The sequence below is a fragment of the Anthonomus grandis genome, chromosome 1, assembly GCF_022605725.1.
Source record: "Anthonomus grandis grandis chromosome 1, icAntGran1.3, whole genome shotgun sequence".
In the NCBI taxonomy this organism is placed as follows: Eukaryota; Metazoa; Arthropoda; class Insecta; order Coleoptera; family Curculionidae; genus Anthonomus; species Anthonomus grandis.
Window position 1 is genome coordinate 26,030,369 of NC_065546.1, and position 27,666 is coordinate 26,058,034.

The following is a 27,666-nucleotide window of genomic DNA, read 5'->3' on the forward strand; positions in this document are numbered from 1 at the left end:
TGTTAACAAAATGGTAAGAATCATTCTGAAGTTTTGGACCTGGTATTAAAACATAAAAAAGCAAATTTTTCAGATTTTATGAGGAAGTATGAATCTAGTTTACAGAACAAACATCCATGGTTAAGATTGGTCACAAGCATTTTTGTTGGCACCACCCTTTAAAATCTATTGGAGTCATAAGATTCCTTTTATCTAGAATAAGGGTAGGAGAATACTTTGGCTCATTCAGAAGGACACTATTTTCCAAAGCTCTACATGTTTTGTTTAGAAATTTAGTTAAATCTACATATCTAGGAATAGTTTTATGCATTCAACTTCAAATCTGGTTTTTAAAGAGTCTTTAAAAAGACTCCTCTGAGACTTTTTAAAGACTCCTCTTTAAGACTGAGAGGAATTTTTAAAGGCCAAACTTTTCGAACAAATGGAATTCGGCACCAGCGCGCGGCAGAATCGCTACTTGACGGAGCGTTGCAAATACAAAAAAGGTAAACAAGTTTACTTTACGGTTCGAAAAACTAATTTAAAAAGAAACTTTATTCAATACAATAGCAGTTCGACTAACAAATGAGCTGTTTTTTTCTTAATTCTAGTGACATGAGAATGGGAATATGATTAAATGAACCTAGCTGAGCGTCTGGAAATAACAACGTATGTAGTTATAAGGATATATATAACTCCTTCCCTACAAAATGAAAGCTTCTTCATATCCTTCTTCATATCCTTAGGAGGGCATGCTTTCACAATATTGAATTCATAAATTAAGTAAATTGATTTAATATTTATTAGTTCATTAGGATTTTAACGATGAAATTAAAATAATTAAATATAATCTAAAATAGAACTAAATATATCAATATTCAAATATTGGTTCATTTTAAACAGTCTCTTTAGGGGTTTTAAGTTTAAAATAGTACTTCCTGAAAATAATATATTAAGCAATAATTATTAAACATAATCAAAGTAAAAATGTCCAAAAACTTGTTCTTGAAACATACACAGGTGACGCTATCTTTTGGAAATCCTTGGCTTGGATTTTCAGTTTTTGTTGGATGTGCTTTCAGATTTACGATTTTCAGGTCAATTGAGGGTGGATTGAATACTGGTTTGTCTCAAGCGATCGTTGTCCAGTTCAGGGTTGAAAATGTGATTTTTTCATAGTTTAAGTTTGTGGTTTTGAAAGATTCAAAAATCAGTGATTTGATTAAAACTGTACAGTCTTGAAGGCTTTTCACCAAGTAAGAACCATTGGGTAGCTGACTGGATTCAGAATAGCCACATTTAGTTTTAGCAACTAAGCTAATAGGGGTAGTAACTGTCCATTTACCATTAATTATTTGGGTAACATGTACATCAAGTAGATGAGTTGCAAATGGGAGGCAAGTGGTAGTAGTTGACCTTAGGTTAAGAAATTCTACAGCACAAGGTGGATGATCCTCTATATTGCGGCTATGAGTGTTCTGGCATAGAAACTGCTTAGGTTGCATTTCCATACACTTTTCATTATCGAAGAAGTATCTTGTATCCTAGTAACAGATATTGTTTATAGGGTAAATTGAAAGGATTGATTGCTTGGTACTGGTAATGCAATTAAATTATAATACTGAAACATATTTTTATCTATCAGTGGTAATTAGTAGTAATTTATCGTTATTATTTAGATGACTACTAATTTCTCTTATTTTTATTGATAATTCATCAGGAATCATAATTGCAATAAGTAAATAATTTTTGAAAATGTCAAAGCTACTTCAATTTTGTCTAATATACTATAAATTGATTGGTAATTGAAATTAATTAATTTGTTGTAGTAAATACTCATGTAATATTAAATTATGTAATCCTTTTTTTATAATTGTTTCTTCAATCTGAAAAATTCTTGTTTTTAATATTTGTTTATTGTGCGTAATATTTAAAATCATATATTTAAGTTTATTAATTGTTTTACCTTATAAAGATAGTCGATTAAGTGAGTCAATTTTTAATTTATTTTGATTAGCTTGCAGCGTTTTTATATTTTTATCAACATTTTCCGCGTCTGTTTGATCTAAGTTTCCTATGATACTTTTAATGAATGATCCTAAAGGATTAAATAAACGTCGTTTTTGTCTATTAATCAAGGCATAATGGAAAATTTGAGTTAGTAAAACTGTAATTCATGTTTCTAATTCATGTAAGGGAATTAACGAGTTAGAGTATTCGAGGTAATATTTATTATTGCTTTTTATATTAGTTACTTATACTTTAGTATAAGTTGTCAAGCAGTTAAATTCATCAATTAAGGGTTGTAGATCAATTTTTTGGATAATAGACTTTGGTTGTTTATATAGTTTTATAGTTTTAGTTGGATAATGGATAATGATTTGTCACTAATTGGGGTACCTAATGTAAAGGTTAACATTCCAGGATCGTTATTTAGGTCGTTGAACTTGACATTGGTTCCGTGGACGGTCCAGGTCCATCTGTAATAATAGAGACTATTTTAGTTACATTGATATGAATTATTTTCTTCTTCTTTGTTTTTGGGTTCTCGATTTCTAATTTATTGTTTTTTAAAAATTGATTTACTTTAAAGGGACCTAAATATCTATCTTTCATTTTTCTGGATCGTTTGTCAAGTTTTTTTATGAATTAAGGCACCTAATTGAAGGGTGCCTTAATTCATAAAAGTGGTTTTATTTGTATTATTAGTGCTTTTACGCGAATAACTAACTGCATTTCATAGTTCATCATTATAAAATGTGTTTAGAATGAGTTTGGAATATTATGATATTCTACGTTTTAGTTTTTTATTAATTTGTTGTCTCATTTATTTTTGAAAATAAGGGGCTGCGAATATCCTAGAGTGTTAGACCAAATTGTTAGGGTTATTCATCTTTCTTCGGTCATGCATAAAGGATATCTGGAACTACACAATCAATCAGCAAAGGTGAATAAAATAGATTGTTTTAATAATTCCCAAGTGGTGAGTTCTACTTTAGAAGCTACTAAATCTGCAGCTCTGTCGGTTAATTTGTTTAATACAGTGTCAAATAGGCAAATTTTAATTGGGGCTGCTGGATGCACGTCTTTATTTGCTGTAAAGAAATGTTTACATGCAGAAATGAAAGTGATGATTTATTTTGGATTACCATAAACTTGTGGAATATTATCAGCTTGGTATCTGATTATTTGAAAATTTGATTTAGACATGTTTATAAATATTAAAATCAATCAACTGAAATAAAATGTAAAGATAATAATTGAAGTAAACTTATCAACTAGAATTCAATGAATGTTTCCTTAATAAAATAATTGCCATAATAATAAACATTTCAATAAAATAAATGTTTCATTATTTTTCCAATTTGGCAATATACAAGATAAACAAAATTCAATTTCACTTACAATTCTAGAAGGAGAATATTTATTTCAATAGAACGAGCGATGTTTGTCACTTCCCTAGAGACTACGTATGAGGGTTGGACAATTTTGTTCCTTGCCTTGCACCAAAAGGACAACGTTCTCTGGAGTTTGGATCAAATCAGGTCTTCCTTGGTCAGATAAACTCTTTGTAGGTCACTACTATGCCGAATTTATGATTTGGTATACACCATTAATCTTTAAAACCAAAACTGTTATTTTTTCGCGATGAAATAATTTCCCGTTTAGTGTGTCCTAACGATTGCGCTAGTTTTCTTAAAAAAAACTTTTCAATCAATTCAATACAACAGTAGTTTGACTAACAAATTGACTTTTATATTATTTATTTGACTTTTATAAAGCTTACACAAGCAGAAAGGCAATATGATAAAATGAATCTAGCTAAGCGCATGATAATAACAATGTATGTAGTTATAAAGGGGTATATAATTAACAAGTGTTTTTTGTAGAAACAAAAAACCTGAAATGAAAATATTTAGCTATTGACTTTAGATCAATGTTGTGATTAAACCCTCGAAATAACATACGACCTCAAAAAATAATACTATAAATTTAAGGGCAAATCGCGTTATCCGTCTTGAAGGACCAAATAAAATAGTTTGGAAATTCTATCTTTTGATTTGATTAAAAATACTAAAATGGATTTTTGAAGCACCAGTGTATATTTACAAATACAATGGGAAATTAAAAACTATAAGCCAATAGGTGTTTTTCGCTGCAGATTGGGCCGGCCAGTTTTTACACATGCTATTCCATCTCTCACAAAACTGTCTTTGAGATGCTTCTGATAATAACGGTTAAGACCACACAACGAACAGAACCTCCATATGAAGGTAACTGTCAAAGTCATCACTGACGCATGCACTCGTTAAAAATCGTTATTGGTCAAATTCAAATGAGTTGAACTATTGGATAGGCGTTGAATTTAAAAATCCCTTTAATTTAACAATTCCTAACATTCATACTATAAATATTTTAAACTATAAATAGGAAAAAAACTTAACTCTTAAAACTGTTGACAAAGCCAGAAAACAGACTTATTTATTATTATTTAGGCATTATTTATGGTAGTAAGTAAAGTTTTTTTTTGTACTCCTAAAATAAATAATTTTTTCAACCTTTCTATTGTGTTTCGGAATGTACAGTGAGAATGTATTAGTAAACCCTACTGCTTTATGTGTTTTTATTATGTATCTAACTTTATTTATGTGTCTAGAAATAATCTATATTATTAAAAAAAGTAATTTTCTATTAAACCATTCTTGTAATAAGCTATAGAGGGTCTTTGTAAAATCATTTATTTTAACACCTTGTAGAACTCATCAAAAAAGTTAATACATCAAAATCATCTATGAAAAAAATCAAAAAATAATAAATAAATCAAGAATCATCTATATAAAAAATTTATAAAAGTTGCATAATAAGACAGTTACTTCACAATATTGAAAATTATTTTTTAAAAGTCTTTAAAAAAATGGGTCCATTGCGCACTATCCATCTATTCGAAAACTCATTATTTAGATGTTCATCAACTTTTCGTCTAAAATGTGGTGGAGTCCCATCAGGTAGGAACCACATATTCTGTCTCACCTTTAGAGAAACATCTTCTGATAATTGCGGCAGATTGGATAGAGGAAAATGTAAATAAATTTTACCGGTCAGACATTTAATAAAAATCTATTGAAAATCAGATCTTTTCAGAGCATAAGGATTTTCTACTGACTAAACGTGATGATCTTCAGGTTATAATTCTTGTACCCATTGATAATTATAAAGATAATACAGTTCTTGTCGTATGGTATTCCACACTTTACTATGAGAAACTTCAACTTAAGCTGCTATGGTTCTAGTACTCATTGTGGAGTCATCTTCAATCATTTATAAAAACTCTCCCTCAATTTGTAACATTTCAGGTTAGGCAGCTTTTCTAGCGTTGCCGCCTCGTATTTAGTCTATAGATCATTGTTTTCGTAAACATGGGCCACTTTTCCTCAAAAAATAATCTGACAAATAAAATACGCACTATTAAAAGACTGATATAATTGATAGAGCCAAAGATTAGTACTGAAAACCATGCAATAACACAAATTTTTATAAACAAATTTTGTAAGAGCAATTAACGAAAAACTGTTAATTAACAAATTTACAAGCTATTCGCCGAAAATATTAAAAAATGTTTTAGTAATTTTTTTTTTATGCAACTTTTATATAGGTGATTTTTGGTATATCAACTCCTTTTGACGAGTCCTAAAAGCAATTTAAGTGAATGATAACCTTAAAGACATCGTGTACGTACTGAATAAAGTTTTACAAATATGTTTTTTCTTTTTTAGGCAACAGAAGAAAAATTGCCATAACTACCTACCATGTAACACACCAAATTGAAAAATAAATATCGACAATGAATGAAATATGGTTTATGACAACAACAGAATTTTTAAACAAGTTGGACTTACGAAACTACTCTTTCGAAGAATCACTAAATTTTGCTATGACCAACAATTCAATGAAAGTTGTGCCAGTGAAGAAAGTGTGGATACATCCGTGGACTTTCCTAATTGCCCTAAAGCTGACTGTCATGATTTTAATTATCCTTGCTGCCCTACTTGGAAATCTTCTTGTAATTGTGTCAGTCATGCGCCATAGAAAATTACGTGTTATAACCAATTACTTTGTGGTTAGCTTAGCGTTCGCGGATATGTTAGTTGCAATATGGGCCATGTGTTTTAGTTTTAGTGTTGAAGTTACTGGCGGAAGATGGGTTTTTGGATATCTTATGTGTGATGTTTGGAACTCATTAGATGTTTATTTCTCAACGGCGTCAATTTTTCATCTATGCTGCATAAGTGTTGACCGATATTATGCAATTGTTCAACCATTAGATTATCCATTAATAATGACAAATACTAAATTATTATTAATGTTAACAATAGTATGGTGTAGCCCTGCTCTATTATCTTTTCTTCCAATATTTATGGGTTGGTATACCACCAGTGAACATTTAGAGCTTCGCAAAAGTAATTCGTCGATATGTATATTTGTTGTAAATCGAACCTATTCGATAATTTCGTCAAGTTTTAGTTTTTGGGTACCTGGAATGGTAATGATATTAATGTATTATAGAATATATGTAGAGGCCGATAGACAAGAAAGGCTATTATATAGGTAAGTTTTAGTCATTAAGTTAGAACGGTAAAATAATTTTAAATTTTATTTAAATTTGCTGGTTAAATTTGATGTTAAAACTGGTATAATTAGGACTGCACATATTTACATTATTTAAAAAAATACTATGAAAAAATATTCTTGTTCTAATTTTAATCTCTATTTTATTTAACTACATATATACACGTCTATAAAATACAAAAAGTATAGATACCATGAGATAAAAAAGTTATAGTAACAAAGCTGTTTTATGATCACCCAGAATGCCTATTTTTGAAGTAAAACTTGTTTACGCACGTTTAAGTTGGGGAAAAAGCTGGCAAATGCGTTACGAAAAGTGTGATCGAGCGAGATAAACGGTAGTTGAGAAGGAGATGTGAGTTAGTGGAGATAGAAAAAAGTTACGGTTATATTATAGACGTATATTATTATAGAAGGAAGAGACACTATACATACAAATATTATACAGGGTGTCCCATTAATAATGGTAAATATTTTAACAACAGATTCCTCTCATAAAAATAATGAGGTTAGGTTAAATTTTCCTAGTCCGAAAATGAAATGCAACCAAGATACAGGGTGATAAACATTAATTTTTTTTTTAATTTTGCTTATAACAGCCAAATATAAAACTTTACATTTTTTTAAATCATCTCATAGAAAGCGCCACCAGCCTTATTTTAGTCTTTTTTAAACTCCATAATTTTTTACACTTTGTATAACGTAATGTTTTATTATAAATTTCTATTCTGCAAGTGTTTTTCCTTAAAAAAGGTATACCTTAAAAATGTCGCTAGGATTTATCGTTCTCGAGATATTTGGACTTAAAACTTGCAATGCGCTCAAAAAAAAATTAATATTTTTCTACTTTAAGTTGAAAAAAATAAGTAGGCTGTGTCTAAAAAGAGTCTAGACTGTGACAAAAAAATTAAAACAAACAAAGTCACTGTCACGATTTATGTTTTTTTAGTTGCTGTGGCCCGTTATAGCACGATTAATTACTTTATTACCCTTTTTTGCGTTATTTTTGTTAGTTATTAATAGTTCTGTTATTAATTGTTACTTGTTGCGTTAGTGTTAGTTCCAGTAGTCTTTATTTATCACTTTAGGTTAAGATGCCTAGACATCAATATTTTTCTAATTCGGAAATGCTTCATTAATTCGGAAAAGATATGGTTTGTGTTTATGCCCAAGCAAATTACAGCGGTCTAAGAGCTTGTCGACGTTATGCGCAATTGTATCCAAATAGGAGGCAGCCAGATTTTAAACTCTTTAAAAACGTCTACCAGAGACTTGGGGAAACGGGTTCATTCAGGCCAAAGCGAGATGTTGGGCGTCCAAATAGACGTAATGTGAATCAAGAAGAAGTGTTAGTCCAGGTTGCTGAAGATCCATAAATAAGTGTAAGGCGTATGGCGGCAAGAACTGGAATTAGTAAGTCCTTAGTTTTAAGATTTTTTTCATAGTGAGCGTCTTTATCCATACCATTTTACGCCAGTACAAAATCTTATGAAGACAGATCTACCAGGGAGATTAGATTTCGCTCGCTATATCCAGGAACAACAAAATCAAGATCCCCTATTTATTAATAAAATTATGTTTACGGATGAAGCGACTTTTACCCGACGGGGAATTTTTAATTTCAAAAACAAACATTCATGGGATATTGCAAATCCAAACCTCATTACTGAAAGACACTTTCAACACGAATTTAAAGTTAATATTTGGTGTGGTGTTATAGACAATTTTTTTTAGGACCTTACGAGTTACCTCCAAATCTAAACGGTGAATTATATTTAAACTTTTTAGAAACAAAACTCATTGATTATTAAAAAAAAAATTTAAATCTGCGCCAAGATATTATTTTTATGCAAGATGGCGCTCCTGCGCATTTTGCTAGACCCGTGAGAGAATATCTTAATGCTAATTTCAACTGGAGCGGACGTGGAAGTCCAAGACCTTGGCCCGCACGAAGTCCTGATTTCAACAGATTGGATTTTTGCATATGGGGATACATGAAATCCATTGTTTACGAAAATCAAACACAAGGGAACAATTATTAGAAAAAATTCAAGCCGCTGTTGAGTCATTTCGAAATGAGCAATTATTTTTTAAGATTCGGAGGTCTTTTAATAAAAGAATTTTAAAATGTCTTGAGACAAATGGAAGCCATGTGGAACATTTACTGGCAAATATTGATAATTTTTATTTTTAAGTAATTATTTAGGTTTTATATTTTTATTTATCAATCATTTAAAATGTAATATAGCAATTTAAATAGTTTAAAATATGGTTTTCATGGATGTCTTTAGAGAATCTTTAAATGTAAATATCAAGAAAAAGAGTAATTCTAGAGACATTTTTAAGGTATACCTTTTGTAAGCAAAAATGCTTGCAGAATTCATATTTAAAATAAAAAATTAAATTATACAGGGCGTAAAAAAGCTATGGAGTTCAAAAAACCACTAAAATGTGGTCTAATAAAATTAGATTTGGCATAAAAAAAACCTAATAAAATTAGATTTGGCATATAAAAAAACTTCCAAATGCCAAATTTAGTTAAACACAAAAAACAACTGCTAAGGTTATAGACAAAATTCAAAAAAAAAACTTAATGTTTATCACCCTGTATCTTGGCTGCATTTCATTTTCGGACTAGGAAAATTTAACCTAACCTCATTATTTTTATGAGAGGAATCTGCTATTAAAATATTTACCATTATTAATGGGACACCCTGTATATACATTTGAATGGAGCTAAAAAAGTTTTACTTTAGTCGTGTGGTCTCAAACGCACTAACTTTTTTTCAAATTATTCTGGGTCGCATCAGAGTGCCCCCATGATAATACCTAAAAAGTCCTATTTTTCCACCGCTTTAAGTGGTTCAGAGAATCTTTTGTTAATGTTTGCTTCGGAAGAACAGTCATATGTAAGAGTTGGCCTCACCCACACTATGTAAATCCTGAACCAAATCCTCAGTGTGTCTGTACTTGAAGTGTAAAATTGCATAAAATATTTGGTCTCATCAGGGACGCCTTATTAATTTGGTAATTACTCCTATTACTTCTCTTCATAGATTGGAGAGCATCAAAGATGCCATTAGTAAGCTTTTTCCCAGCTGTGTCAAGGAAAGGAGGATTAGTTATAAGAAAGGCTGGCTGGAAGTTTTCCGAGAATTCCGTCTAACTACATCATTAAGTATATTATCTGAATTTTTATGGCTTTGACGACTTTAAGGTAGAATGCAATGTGGTCAGAAAGAAGCGTATGTAAAGCGTAACGTAACGTTACAAGAAGCTATGAATGACCTGAATTTGTAATGGCAATGAACTTCTTGAAAAGCAACATATCAAGAATATCTAGTCTGCTAACTAAACGCAAGTGGGTGGGCTTATTTGGAACCAAAATATTACAAGAATCCAGAAATATTGAGTAGCTTTAAGGTCACCTCTTTGTTAGCACGGGAATGTTATGAATTAATAAATCTGTCATTGTCCATTATAAATGATGGTTTGACAAAACAAAAAATTTAAGTTAATATAAAATGCATAGATCTTAAAAAAAATTTAGTGACACCTGTATTCAGGCTTCCAGGTCAAGTTGTGGCCTAGTTGAACTAGGCTCAATAAAATCACTAGGCGTTTCTAGTAGTTTGTCTTAGGAACTTTCCAAGAGATTGACCAAGTTGAATCTTGTAATATCATTATTAAGGAACATGTACAAGGTTCATTATCCCTATAATATTAATAAATAATTAACAAGAATAGGCGTATCAGTGACATCACGAGTTCAGATACAAAACAGAAGTCAATGAGCTAATAATCATTGCCCGACATCATCATTCTTCTCCCACATCACCATCCTACTCAAACTCATTGAGCAAATTAGTAAAAATGGTTTTCATAGATGGCATAGGTATTAAGCGTCAAAGTCAAAAATGTGTATAGCAAAACTACTTTTTGTAGAAAGTTATAGATTAGAGTTATATGTAAAAAAAAATAATTTTAAAAAGTTATTAAATTGCAACAAGAAACCTCTAAGTACCGCCAATAAAGAGTTATTAGGAAAAAAATGAGAAAGCAAAAAAGCCTCAAAAAGAGGTTAATATTTGATGTAATCAAATTGATAATAGTGTAATTCAATGTGTCTTTGTATTAGAAAAATAATCAATTCTGTAATAATCAACTTTTTTTTGAAAAATTACGATTCTTGTTTAAACTCCTTTATCCCGTGCTATTTTTTGTAAAAAATGGCTTGAAAAAAAAGAAAGCCACATTCACGTAGAAAAGACAACAGTTGAGTCGTTTAGGCTTCAGAGCTTTTGAGTGCTCCGAGAAAAGCACAATTTTTAAAAGTTAACGTCGCGGAAATGGCGATTTTGTGGGGGTTCATCTGAAAATTTGCCTTTTCAGTTAATCGTTGCATCAAGGGCATTTATGCCTATATGTCTTAAAACACTAAAAAAACCATAGCGAAGAAAATTGATCAAGCGCAAAATTTAAAAACAAAATTTTTTTTTCGGTTTTTTCCATGTGCCAAAAATAAAAAAAAATAAAAAGAACCGAAGGAATATCTGGAAGCCCAATTTAGTGTATGCCTCTAACAAGAAGTCAAGTCAAGATATAGACTAAGAAATTATTAAAACAAGAGGAGAGAGACCGTAAGCAGAAAAATGAACAAGAAGCACGAGATAAGAAACAAACAGAAGAACGAAACAAGAATGAAAGAGAGAAACAAGAAGGAGAAGACCATAAGCAAGAAGAATTACTTACTATAAATTTAAGGGCAAATCGCGTTATCCGTCTTGAAGGATCAAATGAAATAGTTTGGAAATTCTATCTTTTGATTTGATTAAAAATACTAAAATGGACTTTTGAAGCACCAGTGTATATTCACAAATACAATGGGAAATTAAAAATTACAAAATATAGGGCTTCAATAGGACTTACCTATAGGTGTTTTTCGCTGCAGATTGGGCCGGCCAGTTTTTACACACTATCTCTCACAAAACCGTCTTTGAGATGCTTTTGATATCTCCATATCTTCTCTAACCTCCATATGAAGATAACTGTCAAAGTCATCACTGACGCATGCACTCGTTAAAAATCGTTATTGGTCAAATTCAAATGAGTTGAACTGTTGGATAGGCGTTGAATTTAAAAATTCCTTTAGAAAAGGGATATTTTCGGATATTTTTGAAACAATTCTTAATATTCATACTATAAATATTTTAAACTATAAATAGGAAAAAAAACTTAAGTCTTAAAACTATTGACAAAGCCAGAAAACAGACTTATTTATTATTATTTAGGCATTATTTATGGTAAAGTTTTTTTTAAAATTTTTTTTGTACTCCTAAAATAAATAATGTTTTCAACCTTTCTATTGTGTTTCGGAATATACAGTGAGAATGTATTAGTAAACTCTACTGCTTTATGTGCTTTTATTATGTATCTAACTTTATTTATGTGTCTAGAAATAACCTACATTATTAAAAAAAGTAATTTTCTATTAAACTATGCTTGTAATAGGCTATAGAGGGTCTTTGTAAAGTCATTTATTTTAACACCTTGTAAAACTCTATAATAAATAAATCCAAAATCATCTATACAAAAAATGTATAAACGTTGCATAATAAGACAGTTACTTCACAATATTGAAAATTATTTTTAAAAAGTCTTTCAAAAAACTCATTATTTAGATGTTCATCAACTTTTCGTCTAAAATGTGGTGGAGTCCCATCAGGTAGGAACCACATATTCTGTCTCACCTTTAGAGAAACATCTTCTGATAATTGCGCCAGATTGTATAGAGGAAAATGTAAATAAATCTTACCGGTCAGACATTTAATAAAAATCTATTCAAAATTAGATCTTTTCATAGCATAAGGATTTTCTACTGACTAAACGTGATGATATTCAAGTTGTAATTCTTGTACCCATTGATAATTATAAGGATAATACAGTTCTTGTCGTATAGTATTCCACACTTTACTATGAGAAACTTCAATAAACATTAAGATCTGAAAGTTGACCTGAAAAAAGAAAATAAAAACGAGATAGAAAACGAGAAAACCTGATGAAAACCATAAATAACTGGCTGCACTTAAAAGAAAATCCTAAAAAGGAGCTAGAAAAACGTGATAAAAAAAACAGAGAAGAACAAGAGAAACAAGATTGACAACACAGGGAGCGAAATTCACAACTTCGAGAAGATCTCGAGACAAAGCAAAGAGAGTTAATGAACCACTTTGTAGAAACAGTTGAAAAAGGATTTGGAATACATAAAAAAATACAAGAGCTAGAAATTAAAAAAAGCGTACTCCGATCTGGGACTACAAGTTATGGAAGTTAAGCCACCAAAATTCTAAAAACTGTATTATGTGGAATGACTTGGAAATCGTGTTTCGTTTCAAGCAAAGCAATCAATTATTTCAAATAAGAAACAAAAATAAATACGCTTGATTACTCAAGGTATAAATTAAATAAAAAGAGGAGATTAATTAAAAAAATAAATTCTAAAATATCTTGGTAATTTTCACTTAAATATTACATGCAAATACTACAGAAATCTTCTTACTAATTTAAGTAATATAACAAAAAAATTATATATATTTTTTCCGATCTCTCATTTTATCCAAAAAGGATTCAGTTTAGTTCCCAAGAATTCTGACGTAGATAAGCGTTAAAACTTGACATATAAGATGCTTAGGTACCAATAGTGTACAAGATGCAATTTCACAAGAAAACACATATAAAACGAAACGCGATTTTTGCGTGATAACAATATGAATAACATAATAACTGCGTTAGAGTAACGAGTGGCCTATAGTATAGCAAACAAAAAAAGAGTGACTCTAGTGACCTGGATTGACTACCGAAAGCAGTTTAAATTAGTACTTAATATATATTATAAAAATAATTTAATAACTTTAATAAAAATTTTACAAATGGATAAAATTAATTTGCCAGTGACAAGAAATCTAAGTCTCGGTAGGAGAAACAGTTCGTATTGCTTGATTTAAGATAAAATTGAGAATGTGCTGTTGATTTACTTTTATTTGAAGAGGATTTTTTTATTGTAAATTCCGATAGTTTAAATTTATTAGAATTTATATACTTGATTTCTTCGCCTTAGTATTAAGTATTCTCTTGAAATTATTGGTCTCCATCGTCCAAAATAATGTAGAAAATTCCAAACTAAATGTTAGCAAAGTCTTTAAAAAGGACCGCGTTTCGTGACATTTTAATCAGTTTTGTTGTTTACCTTAAAAATAACAAAACAATAAAAAAGATAAAAAAGAGTGTGTTCCTGACATAAAAGTTCATTACTGGAATAAGTTCCTGAATTACTTTACAGTATGTAAAATCAGGAGTTGGGGTTTTTTGTGATGGTTTTACATGTATACGGCCAAAAAACTGTAAGCTAAGATATTTACAATATTATGAGAACCAAAGAGAAATTTTAAAAGCACCGAAATAAAGAACGATATAACCGCAGATTCAAAAAACAAGCAAACAATCAATCAAAAAAAGCAATCAACAAAAATTTGACCATCATAATGTATAATAAAAAAGTTATTATATATTAATTATTATTGAATAACTAAATAGCAGATTGGTAGATAGATAATTAATTGATATTATTTCATTTAAGTTGAATTACGATTAGCAATTACAGATCTTTTCCCGTGAATGAATGGTAATTTGCTAGTGAATTTTGTACCGTCTTATTTTTTAGATATCATACATACACTTTACAATTTATAGGTCAACATAAGGATCTATCCAAACGTGTAAGAATAAAGCGTAAGCTTACTAGGAAACGTGTAATTAGAGGTTTGCCTAATATGTACTACGAAGCAAGATTTAAGGGCACTTTCAACCACTTGACGACTCAAAAAAAACTTGTGTACTACACTTATCTTAAAATTCTTGTTGTACAATATCTGTTTTACGGTAGTATTTTATTTAATCTCTGAGAATAGTGGGTTTGATCTTAAATAAATTGGTGGAGGTTCTGGAAGTTTTAATTAGCTGCTTCAAATCAGTTACGGGAAACTGGAAATATGGATGTCATATAGCATACAATAGTATAAAATAATTAATAATATTCCTATCAGTAGCACTTAAGGATGGACAAAATGTCCATTCTTCTTTAAATAGCTACTAAAGCTAATTATCACTTAAGTAAACGTTTACATTCAGATACGCATTATTTTCAGATACAAAAAAACCTCTTATAATTGTTCATATTGAACTTTCTGATAACCAATTTTGGAAACAAACAATAGATCATTCCTTGTTTTGGATAAGGTTTTTGGTTGGGCGTTCCTAGGAAAGGGAAAGTCTTTTGAAAATATATTAATTTTAAAACGATTATGCTTACCCGTCAATTTATTGACTTTTAGGTCATTGGATAGTAATTTGAAAGTATTTTAGAAATTGGAAATCTTATCTCATACATTTTTATTAGTAAGCAAGCAAAATTTTGTAAGGATTTTTATTTAAGATCATTTTGTAGAGACAACAACTATCATCCACATCTTTTAAGTCATCATGTCATGTGTTGTACTGTTTCCCTAGCGTAGTAACGGTGGCTCTTGCCGGTTTTTGCACTTGATGTTCTATCGGGATAAGGCGCCTATCTTTTTATAATTTCGGGTCGCATCGGAGTGTTTCAGGTACAGATGTATATAGCTCCGCAGGAGTGCAGAGCTATATAGATCTGTGCTTCAGGTTTTTGACGGCTTGGAACATGGGCATCGACTGTGTGGGATATTGGTGTGTTGGGTATATTTATAATTAGAATACAAATATATAGAGAAGTGCGGGTTGTTACAGTTGCCGTGTTAACGCGAAGAAATGTTGGCCCTCTACTGAAGGTGTAATAATTCGAACTAATTTTGACATTTGTAAGCCCTAACTATTGGCAACCCCTCTAACCAATCAGATTTCAAAGAAGGCGTGGTCAAATCCCGCACCAAAGTTGAATATAGCGTGGGAAATTCGAATTCTAAGACGAACCCAACTTAATAAAACTAACACCTGCGGTCACAACCTGCGGGTACTCCACTCGGTTAAAACAGATTGTCATCAATACTTGTTCTTTCTCACTTCCATTTTATATTTCTTATGTTACAAAAAATATAAAAAGAATTTGCATTAAAAGAAACAAATTTCCCATATGCAAATCTTTTTTAACCAAGAGAATACCAGCTGATGTGCAATTTAATGCAGTTTTCTAAATTGGGTAAATATGTAAAGAAGATAACCTGCAAATTTAACTTTAGAAACCAAAACAATTAAAAACCGTCATTAAAAAATTTTTCTACTTCAAAAAATGTCCTCAGATAATATTGATATTGACACATATGTCATATACAAAAAATAATATTTCTTCAAAACAAAAATACAAGATTTCAAGTATTCTAATACAACATATAATTAACATTGTTAATTTATAATACAATACAAATTGTAATATAATAATAATAATAATAATAGTCTGGAATATGTTCTGTTTATGTACCAAAAACTGTAATAAATAAATAATTAGTTTAATAAAGAATTAATTTTAATAAGAAAAAAAGTTTAAAAATAGTAAATTTGTCTAAATTTCTAAGTAGAACAAAGAGTATGAAAAACTCCAAAAGTCTATTTAAAATATAATATCCTACTTATAAATATGATAAGAACTGCAATTGGAAAGCTAATTGTATCATATTATTTTTCTTTATTTAAACATAGAAAAAGTGTAAAGTGAAATGTAGTTTAATAATATAAAATAAAATAATAATAAATAAAATAAAACCTAGAATTCTCGAAAAAATTAAAATATAGAATAAGTAACAAAAAATGTAATTGTTACACTAATGCAGAAAAACAAAGTATATTTCAATAAACCTCAACAAATACTATAAAAATAAATCTATATAAAAACCATAGTATTTATGTAACTGACCGAAAGTCTACATTAAATAATGTAGTACTACATTAAATAATGTTAAATAAGAAGAGTCTGGCAAACCCTCGTGCAAAGTTTTATAAAAATTTTAATACGCGAATCTTGAATAAGCGAATCTTTAATTAAATGTAATTGCAAAATTACCAAATTTTCGGTCAGGTAAAACCAGACACCAGCCACCAGCAAATAATTTGTTAAAAGGCTTTGTCAAATCTGACGTACAGCCGAATACAAGAAATGTTTTTTTTCATTTTATCAATCTCACAACCATACATTCAGAGTAAGATACGTTAACAATACTTTTTTATTTAAACTTTTATTTAATATAAAAATTAAGTTAAACCAACAACAATTATTATTATCGATTATTAAAAAAATAATTTTATCATACTTTATTAAAGAATTTAATTAAACCAATAGCAGTATCTGAAATATTTTCAATTTATTTTCCCATCAAGCCTAGCTGGTCCATTTTAACCATTAAACCTTTGTTGGTAAATTCGAGTCCAAAGACATTGCAATAAATAATTGTAAATGTTTAACTCAGAAGATCGAAAATAGATCCGAAAAAAATAGGGAACAGAACTTAATATTTTACTAGGTGTGGAGATCAGGTGACCTGGCTGGTCAAAGTATCCGGTACCGTGGACCAATAATATTGCCGTTAAAAGCATTTTCCAAGCACTCTCTAACCATACAGGCATTATGGGCCGGGCAACCATCCATTTGGTACCAGATCATTTGATCTTCCTGAACAACTTCTTCCAAGGCGGGTCCAATTTGATTTTAAAATAAGTCCAAATAGGTTTCATCTGTTAGGTTATAGTCCATAAAAAAGGGTCCAATGGTGGACGAATACATTTGTTTTTTGGAGATATTGTGTCCGAGTATGAACAAAGCGATGTTCATTTTATTGGCTCCAATACCGGCAATTCTGAACATTTGGTTCATTGTTGAGGGTAAATGTACATTCATCGGTAAAACAAATATTTCTAAAAATATTCCTATCATTATTTGCTCTTTCCATCATTTCAAAACAAAATGCCATTCTTCGCTCTTCATCTCCTTCCTGCAACTCTTGATGTTTTTCGAATTTATACGAATAATATTTGTGTAATTAAAATTAGTTAATATGATGTTTATTTACCTCTTGCCGAAGAACCCTCGTACTAACCATCTTGTTTTCCTCCACACTCAGTAGAATATTAAGATCTCTGTTCTCTCTTTCTTCGGCTCTATTTTCGATATCCTGAGTTCAACATTTACAATTATTTATTACGGTACCTTTGGACTCGAACTTATTGACAATACGTTTAATAGTTGAAATGGACGGAATGGGCTTGGTGGGGAAATAAACTGAAAACATTTCAGATACTACTCTAAAACTGTTTCCCGCATAATGCCACTTAATTATGGCTATTTTATCGTCGATTGAATAATTCATACTTGTTTTCAAATATCAACTGTCACTGATTTGTTGATACTTTTTCTCGCGTTAGTGACAATATTCATTTTATATATTTTGGTGCCCGTTTGGTTTTACCTGAACCGAAAATTTGCTAATTTTGCAATGACATTTAATTAAATAATTTAAGATTCGCTCTTTTTAAAATATTTTGAAACTTTGCACAAGGGTTTGCCAGATTGGTCTCTTCAAAAAGTTATCTAAAATTTTTTCTATAAAATGTACAGGGAAGCCAATAAATAATTGACCCCCTTAAAATTTACATGGGTTTTCCTATGTTCCGTACAGGATACATACAGGTTGTTTCTTAAAGATGTGCTAATATTTAAGGGGGTGATTTCTGGACCCATTTTAAGAAAAAAAGTTCCTATGAATATAATATGTCCTAAACGTCTTAACTTGTAAGATACAGGGTGTTAAAGTTTTCAGAAAAAATTAGTTTTTTAATAATAACTTAAACAATATTATAGACATTTTTATGAAATTCAATTCATGTATTCTATTCATCAAGACGCATTTTCTGATGTGCAAAAAAAATTTCTCTGCCAGTGGAGTCCCTACAGGTTTTCAAAAATTACGCCACCTATTTTTCTTAAAACAAAAATTATTTTTAAAATCCTCAATTACTTCTTAGTAAATTTGATCTCTTGGTTTTCATTCGTCCGACGCATGGTTTTCGCTTAAAAAAATAAAAAGAATCTTACTTCTCTTAAAATTTGATGGTGTGTGAAAATGTTTGTTCGTCGATTGCAAGCAAATTAAGGGATCAGATTTATTACAAGACGTATGAAAAAATAAAAAATTTAGGAAATACTTATGTTTTTAACTTGTTTAAAAAGTAAATAGGAGTAAAAAAATGCTGTAACGCGTCTTTATTTAACGCAAATAAAGCATGGGCAACGAACTGGCTTTTTAGGGAAGTACAATTGTTTTTATTTTTTTAAGCAAAAACCATATACCGGACAAAAAAAACTAAGAGTACACATTTGCTGAAAAGTGATTGAGGATTTTAAAAATAATTTTTATTTTAAGGAAGAGCAGTGGTGTAGTATTTTTTTTCACTAAAAATATTCTATAAAAGACCTGTAGGGACGCCACTGGCGGAGAAAATATTTCATTTTGCACATCAAAAAATGCGTCTTGAAAAACCGAATACATGTACCAAATTTCATAAAAATTTCTACAATAGTGTTTAAGTTATTATTAAAAAACTGATTTTTTTTTGAAAACTTTAACACCTTGTATCTCAAAAGTTTAGACGTTTAGGACATATGTTCATAAAAACTTTTTTTCTTAAAATGGGTTCAGGAATCACCCCCTTAAATATCAGCACGTCTTTAGGGATCACCCTGTAGATAAAGTTCTCCAACTGAAGAAAAGTCATATTTACAGTGCAAAAAAGAAAAAATACAAATATTATTAAAATATCTTACATTAATATACATATGTATATCTTACATACATACAGTGCATCCGTAAAGTAACGGATAAATTCAATAAAAATGAAATGGACCGTTTCTGGTAAAAAAAGCCCGAATCGGTCGATTTTCATATTTGGTTTCGGGTTTTTAGGAAGGAACTTAAATGTACAGGGTGGCTCAAAAAAAAAGATATGACGTCATCAATATGTTTTTTAAATGGAAACCACCAATTTTTAATTCAGCATCAAAAAGAACGCATTTTTCTACAAGTATTTTTACATTTCCAAGTGGCGTTTATTCTTTTTGAGAAGCGAAAGCAGTGGCATCCTGCGTTTTATTAGTACCTACACTTTATTACCTGCTGTATGAAATATGAGAAAATTAACCGAACGTGAAAGAATGAAAATCTTGTGCATGATTGGTTTCGGAGATATATCGCGTACTCAAACGGAGGTGGTTCAGTTGTTCAATGCAACTCATCCTGATCGGTCGCCTATTAGCCAAAGCATGATAAGCAGAGTTGAAGTAAAGTTTCGTGAATTTGAAAATAAGTTTACATAAGGTTTGTTCTCACTGCAAATTTCTTAAAAGTTTGAAACTGTTTCCAAACCATTCTTGATGCGCATGCGTAAAATATTACAACTTCTGATCGATTTAAAACCGAGTGGAGTCCATATTAAAAAAAGAAGAGCCAGTGGGAAATGGGAAAATAAATAAAACATAAACAAAAAAAATTTTAATACACCCTTAAAATAGGTGTATATTATTAATAGAGTTTAAAAGTGTATAATTATTTACTACTTTAGGGCTTACTCTAAAATGGTCGGGAAATTCTTCATCGCATCTCCGTCCTTCTATGAAGCTATTGGTAGGTCTCATTTTATGGCCTATCGACGCACAGATGTTTCGAAGAATTCGTAAAACAAACAAACCCAAAAAATCTCTCTTTACATGCTAACCCTAACCCAGTTCATTTTAATGTGTCGTCGCGTGTAGATATTCCGGTTTGTGAGTAATTTTTTCAGTGATAAAAATAATAGTGCGAGTGCAATGCCGAAGGTTCAAGGAAAGAAAAAAAAATTATCTGAATTAACCAGGGATGTGGATGATAATATTAAGGCGACTTTGGCTCGTCTAGAGAAGAGGCTTTTGCCTCCGAGTAGTCCATCTTCATCATCTTATTCTGGTAGGCTAATAATATTTTTATTTTAATTAGGTATAGGTTTTGGAGGGCTAAAAAGTTTTTGGATGCTTTGGACAATAGTAATAAGGTTACAGATTGTTTTGATCCTATACCTTTTTTACAAAATATTAGGTCTCTTATTAATTGTTTTTCTTAATAAGAGATAGTAATAAGGCCGTTGTTTTGATCTTATGCCTTTTTTAGATATTAATTTCTTGTTAATTGTTTTGATTAACAAGATAATTAAGGTTGGTTTGACCTTATTCTGCTGATTTTTTGCGTATGTTTTTGTTTACAATACTATCCGCTATCCTTAGTTGGTTTGACTAGGAATTTTTAGAGAGTTTAGACAAAAAGAGTTATTTTGACTCTTCTTTGTCTTAGAAATACTGTATTAGTTGTCTTGACTATTAACAGTATTGATAACACACTTTTTTATTTATGTTCAATGTTTTAAGTTCTTATATAGACTTTTCTTTACTTGCCAGATTCTCAGAGCAGTTCTGATACGGAGGAGAGTAGCAGTGATAGAGGCTCTAATAACCCTCCAATAGCTGGTAACCTCAGTAATATACCGGAAAACAACACTTCTAGTGAAATTATAGAACCGGTGGCGATTACCAATGCCGAACAAAGACAATCCTTTAGAGCAAAAAAGTGTTGGTCCTAAGATCCATGAGGAGTTAGCTGTTAGGTGGACCTGTCATGTGCGGGAGGGTTTAACGGCTGAAGTAAATAAGGATTTATGTTCATCATGCTATATCTTTAAAAAGAAAATTTGAAATAAGTCCTTTTATCAATGAAAAGGGCCGAATGGCAGCTAATAAAATTGCTATTGACGAGTTTCTTTTTGGGAAGGAATTTATTTCCAAGGTCAAATCTTGCCAGGAGATGAAAAAAGCTGGAAAAGACTTGACAGTTTCCAAAAAAGTTGACTTTTCAAGGCCTGGTCCTTCAAAACCATCGACAAATAATTTAAAATACCAGCGCTCATATCCCAAGACCAGGATGAGAGAAGAGAGGAGGGGGAGAAGACATCATCCAGCAGAGTCGACTATCAATGGAAGGGCCAGAGGAAAGAGTTCAAGAAAAGAGAGAGGTACAATCGGCCATACAAGAGGAAACCTTATCAGAAACGTTAGAGGTAACTAGAATTCTAAAATCTATAAGAGGAATTAAGTATGTCTTAGAACAATGGAAAAAGATATCTCAAAATAGTCAGATTTTACAGTAGGTTAAGGGAATTAGAATACGTTTTAATTTGAAACCCCACCATCAAAGAATACCAGATCCGTTTATTTCAAATAAAAATTTTAAAAATTTTAAAGAAGTTATTCATCAACTATTAAATAAAGAAGTTATATCTAGATGTCATGCTAGTAGGGGTCAATTTCTTTCATCATATTTTTTGATTGAAAAACCAGATGGATCTTATAGATTTATTCTTAATTTAAAGAAATTAAATTCTTTCATTTTTAATCGTCATTTTAAAATGGAGGATTACCGTAACGCTCTAAGATTAATTTCCAGTGATTGTTATATGGCTAGACTAAACCTTAAAGATGCATATTATCTATTGTCTATGGACAAGAGAGATAGAAAATACCTACCTTTTCGTTTTGAAAATAGGTTATATCAATTTAATTGCTTACCTTTTGGGTTAAGTATAGCTCCTCTAGTCTTTACAAAGTTATTAAAAGCTGTAACCAGCTATTTAAGGCAAAGTGGTTGTAAAATTATTATTTATTTGGATGATATTTTGATTCTTGGAAACAGTTTTGTTTCTTGCTTTGAATCGGTAGTTAAAATCTCAAAAATTTTAACTAATTTAGAACTTACAATAAATTATGATAAAAGTATATTATTTCCTGTCCAGGAAATTCAAGTTTTAGGTTTTATTTTTAATTCAGATGAAATGGTTTTTACATTACCCCAGGAAAAGGTAGTTGCTCTTTTAAAATTACTGCAAAAAGTTAAAAAAGAAGAAAAATGTAAGATCCGATATTTTGCATCATTAATAGGAAAGTTAGTTGCGGTTTCCCCTACGTTAGATTACAGTTGGTTACATTTAAAACCTCTTGAAATTGCTAAACAAAAAGCCCTTAAGAAGAATTTTCACAATTTCAATAAAGTTATGATTATCCTCAGAAACATAATCCCAGAAATTGATTGGTGGCTAGGTAAAATTCCAAAAGCTTCAAAGTTAATAAAACCACAGCCTTTTCTTTTCGAGATTTATTCGGATGCATCTGAGACCGGCTGGGGTGCATTCTCTGAGAAAATAGAAGCAAAAGGTTTTTGGAATACAGATGAAGTAGGAAAACATATAAATTGGCTGGAGTTATGTTCTGCATATTATGGTCTTAAATCTTTTGCAAGAACTTATAAAAATTCTAAAATTTTACTTCATATAGATAACATCACAGCAATTGCCTGTATAAACCGGATGGGTAGTATTTGATATACACATTTAAATAATATAACACGTCTCATATGGGACTGGTGCGAGTCAAGATATATTATAATATCAGCTTCTTATATTAATACTACTGAAAATACAAAAGCAGATTTATTGTCTCGAAATAGATCTTGCAATACATATAGAATTTGATTTAAATAATTTTGTTTTTTCTAAAATCATACAACTTTTTGGTAGGCCTGATATAGATTTATTTGCCTCAAAAAGTAATAAAAAATTTATCGATTATGTTTCTTGGGGTCCTGACCCAGACTGTGTTTGTGTAGATGCGTTCACTATTGTTTGGAGTTCGTATTATTTTTATGCCTTCTCTCCCTTTTTATTAATTGATAGAGTTATTCAAAAGATTATTCAGGATAAAGCTACAGGGATTTTAGTGGTTCCTAATTGGCCGACTCAATCTTGGTACCCTTTGTTTTTGGAACTTTTAATAGAAGAACCTTTAATTTTTGGTCCAGATAAAAACTTAATTTTTTCTCCTTTCAGAGAGAAACACTCCCTGTACAAGACCCTTTCCCTGGTGGCAGGGAGATTGTGCGGGAATCATTAAAAAGAAAGGGAATTACGGATTCTGCTTTTCCGGTTATGTTAGATTCGATTATGTTAGATTAACAGAAAACACCTTAAAACAATACAATATCTGTTTTAGAAAATGATGGGATTACTGCTTGGAAAGGAAATTAGATCCATATAATGGTGATTAATATCATTTTGAAATTTTTTCTTGAGAATTTTAACAGGGGTCTTTCTTACTCATCTTTAAATGGCTATAGAGCAGCTTTTGCATTGATCTTTATTTTTGGAGGTAAAGATGAAAGAATACTAGAACGATTTTTTAAGGGTATTTTTAATAGAAAACCTAGTACTCCCCGATATTTAGCAACATGGGACCCTAGCCCTATTTTAGAATACTTGACATCTCTTTTTCCTTTGTCTCAATTATCAATAAAAGACCTTACCTTAAAACTAGTCACATTATTGTTATTGACATCGGGTCAGAGGGTACAAACAATATCGAAGATTAAAGTAGGTTATATCGAAAATAGTCCTGACAAGATAGAAATTCGTATTCCTGCTAGATTAAAGACATCAGGTAGAGGCAGGAAACAACCATACTTAGTTTATTCATTTTTTAAAAATAAACCGGAACTTTGTGTAGCTTCTATGTTACAACATTACTTAAAAATTACGTCTCAATACCGCTTACAAGAAGAGTCACTTATTTTAACTTTTAAAAAGCCCTTTCATCCTGCCTCTACACAGACAATAAGTAGATGGGTAAAGGATGTTCTTAACAAAAGCAATATTGATACGACAATATTTAAAGGTTATGGCATAAGACATGCTTCGACTTCTGCAGCGGCCAGAGCAGGCCTCCTTCCGTAACACGGCAGGTTGGACTAAGAAGTCGATGGTGTTCAATAGGTTTTATAATCTTCATTTCTTAGCACAAAGTCCTGAGAGTTTTACCAATTCTGTATTATCAACAACTTATGATATTACACAAATTATATGTTATTAATTTAATGTTGTTTATTATATAAGCATATTTAGCCTTACTTATCTTATCACTTAGTCTTACTTACCTAGGTTATCATAGACTAAATTTTTTGTTTGTTCAATTAATATGGGAATTTAATTTTTTTAATAACACTTGGTTTTAAAAAATTTTTTGGTAACACTTGGTTTTAGGAGTAATATATTTCTGCACAAAAATCGCATTCATTTTCTTACCTACAAACATCTACCAATAGCTTCATAGAAGGACGGAGATGCGATAAATAATTATAAGATTGGTTGACTTACCTGTAAGGAAGATCAATCTTAATTATTCAAGCATCGGAGTCCTTCTTTCCATGACTGACTACACGAATTCTTTGATACTTTGTTTGAAATAAATCCGAAAACAAGTCTGACTATCAGATGACAATGAGAAATTTGTGTAAGAATATCAAACTTTTCATTTAAAACCGATCAGAAGTTTCTGTGCGAACGCATTTTACTCTATTGCGCATGTTTATTTGTCGAACTGCTGTGAGAACAAACCAATATTATCATCATTTTTCGTTTAAAATTGCTTATGTAACCACTATTTATTTGTACCATATCCTTTTAAACAAATGCGTTCTTTCTGATTCTGCATTAAAAAATTGTGGTTTCCATTTAAAAAACACATTGATGACGTCATAAATTTTTTTGAGCAACTGTATATTTAATTTCCACGTAGAAAAACCCTAAACCCAACATTAAAATCGACGGGTTCGGACATTTTTTTCAGAAACAGTCCATTTTATTTTTATTGAATTTATCCGCTACTTTACGGATGCACTTTATAAATTATTAAAAGTTCCATTTTTTGCTGCTAAAATTCTTTACTTAAATTTCCAGCAACATTTGCTGCAGGAAATTTTATTAAAAAATTCATCGAGAGAGTAGCAGCTTTGCTTGACCAATAAAATGTTGAGCTTTTTCTTAAAAATAATAATAATTGTGGCATTTCTTATATTATGGTGCAAGTGATTATAAATCTTAGAAGCAATATATACTCTAGAAATCAACAATAATTAATATTATAGGCTATGTACACCAATGAATAAATTGCTGGTATAGTCTGCATTGGTTTGGGTGTAAGATGTAAAAGCTGGCAGGTTGTACATGAAATAATAAAAAACAGAACAGTAAAAGACACTATACCTATGTAAACGGAATATGTAATGTTCAACTAATTGTTACAAAATATTATATTTTATAGTAATGAATAGCCCATTAACAACATGATATAGAGTTGTCTTGTTTTCAGTGTACTCAAGAGTTAAATCTTTTATAGTACCTATATTAGTACTACCTTCATCACAAATAGTTGCACTTATCTTAATTGAGTGCAAGTCTTTAATGTGATTAATTATTAAGATTTTTTACAACCTCCGCCTAAACTGTACGTTGTGTAAAAAAGTAGGATATTGGCATTTTAAAGATTTTTTTAAAGTTTTTTAAAGACCTTAAATCATGAATACAAGAGCATGATATGTTTGCTTGGAGTTTTTACTCCGAAAAGTCTTTAAGCCCTGAAATTCTTTAGTTACTTCATTAAGATTTTCTTCTATAAACTAAGACTTTCCATTTTTATAAAGAGATATTAAAGAAGCAATATACACTCTTTCATTTCAAAAGTAACCTCAATTTAGATAACTTGCTCATAGTGAACTTATGGACATTATACATCGCTTTTGTATAACAACAATTTCCTGTTCAGGACTTAACCTATCTTGTCTTGTGAAAGACCAGCATTAGTTAGAATGCTTTTTCTATTGTCTAATGAGAAAAGAATATTTCTCGGTTCTAGTCGAATTTAGGAATCTCAAATTTTTAAAATTTTTGATTATGAGACAGTAAGCTAATTTTCTTTGTACTACTTTAAGCAAAAAAAATTAGACGATGAATAATGTATTCTTTAATAAAATAATTAAAAAAAAAATCATGACACAATGTGTACCTATGTTACAATATAAACCCGTTTTTGAAAATTCGCTGCAGCCCTTCATGGCTTGATGGTAATAATAGTGAACTATGAGCCTGTGTTTAGATTTCAACTATGCCAGTTTACCTTTTTTATTTTTTTGCAATTGTACTGAAATTAAACAAACAAAAAATTACCAAAAAGAGGAAATTGTTTATATAAAATTGTTTTTACCTCTTCGTAAATTTCGTCCCCTCGTCTAAAAAACATACCGAAAACACCCATCATATATTATTTATTGTTTTGGTACTTTTTAGATTTCTGTCCGAATTAAAAATAATACGAAATATGGAATATTTTGTATACGAAGGGCGTAAGCCCCCCTCCCCCCGTGTGCCTGTTTGTTGGGTTGGGATGGGTTTGGTTGGGTTGGGTTGAGTTAGGTTGAGTTAGGTCTGGGATGTTGAGCACATGAGACATGTGCTTGACATTTACGAGCCCTCTATATAACTTTTCATATGAATAAAATCTCAAATTGTTAAGAAATATGGAGGCTACGAACCTCTGCATAAGAGTATGAATTTTTCAGCGCTGGGTGCTAGCTTGTGTACAAATAGTAAAACCCGTTCACTATTATAATGTGAAAATACTGCATCATTTTGGCAGATAGATTTAGATGGTACTTCGTGTTTTCTCTTTTTATATAGGAGATGCTTTTTAGACGTGCTTAAATTATTGGAGCAAGCCCTGATAGTATTCATGAGGAACTAAGGAATAATTAATGGTAAATTAATACGTATAGATGTGTAGAAAACTTACCCCATTCTAAATTCTACACCCTAATTCCACAACAAATATAACTTGAAACTAGAAATTACGGTAAATAGACAGCCATTAATTTCTGCAAATTTTCCTTGACCCACGAGGCGACGCCTTACCAAAATACAAAATAAAAAAAAGTGAACGTTAAAAGTGTCACTACTGTCAAATTTTCCTAATGTTAAGTCACCTTAATGGATGGCCACCGTTCGAACTTCCGTTTTGGCGAATCAAGTTTCATGGGGCTGTTTATATTGTAGGTAGTGCCCTGGCATTGGCTGAAAGCCTTA

At 30.6% G+C, this 27,666-nt stretch overlaps 1 protein-coding gene and 2 long non-coding RNA genes across 6 annotated transcripts in view; 1 reads left to right on the top strand and 2 right to left on the bottom strand.

Moving 5' to 3' along the window:
- The window catches only part of LOC126743612 (octopamine receptor beta-1R-like), a 156,275-nt gene that overhangs the window by 70,703 nt on the left and 57,906 nt on the right, over nt 1-27,666 (top strand). For both annotated transcript variants that reach the window (XM_050450792.1, XM_050450801.1), the window contains exon 2: nt 5,754-6,585. In XM_050450792.1, coding sequence (XP_050306749.1) covers nt 5,822-6,585 — 764 coding nt within the window. In that variant the 5' untranslated portion in view covers nt 5,754-5,821. The remainder of the gene's footprint in view (nt 1-5,753; nt 6,586-27,666) is intronic.
- Nucleotides 1-27,666, bottom strand: part of LOC126743696 (uncharacterized) — a 66,197-nt gene that overhangs the window by 12,179 nt on the left and 26,352 nt on the right. The window lies entirely within an intron of this gene.
- Nucleotides 915-27,528, bottom strand: LOC126743655 (uncharacterized). Of its 3 annotated transcripts, XR_007662948.1 has the most exons (4): nt 27,377-27,528; nt 27,120-27,324; nt 26,792-27,059; nt 26,553-26,728 (listed from the first exon to the last, which is right to left on the bottom strand). It is a non-coding gene; the product is annotated as an uncharacterized LOC126743655 (long non-coding RNA). The 3 variants fall into 3 exon arrangements; XR_007662949.1 differs by lacking the exons at nt 26,553-26,728; nt 26,792-27,059; nt 27,120-27,324 and adding exons at nt 915-1,523; nt 2,380-2,459; XR_007662946.1 differs by having other exon boundaries at nt 26,792-27,324.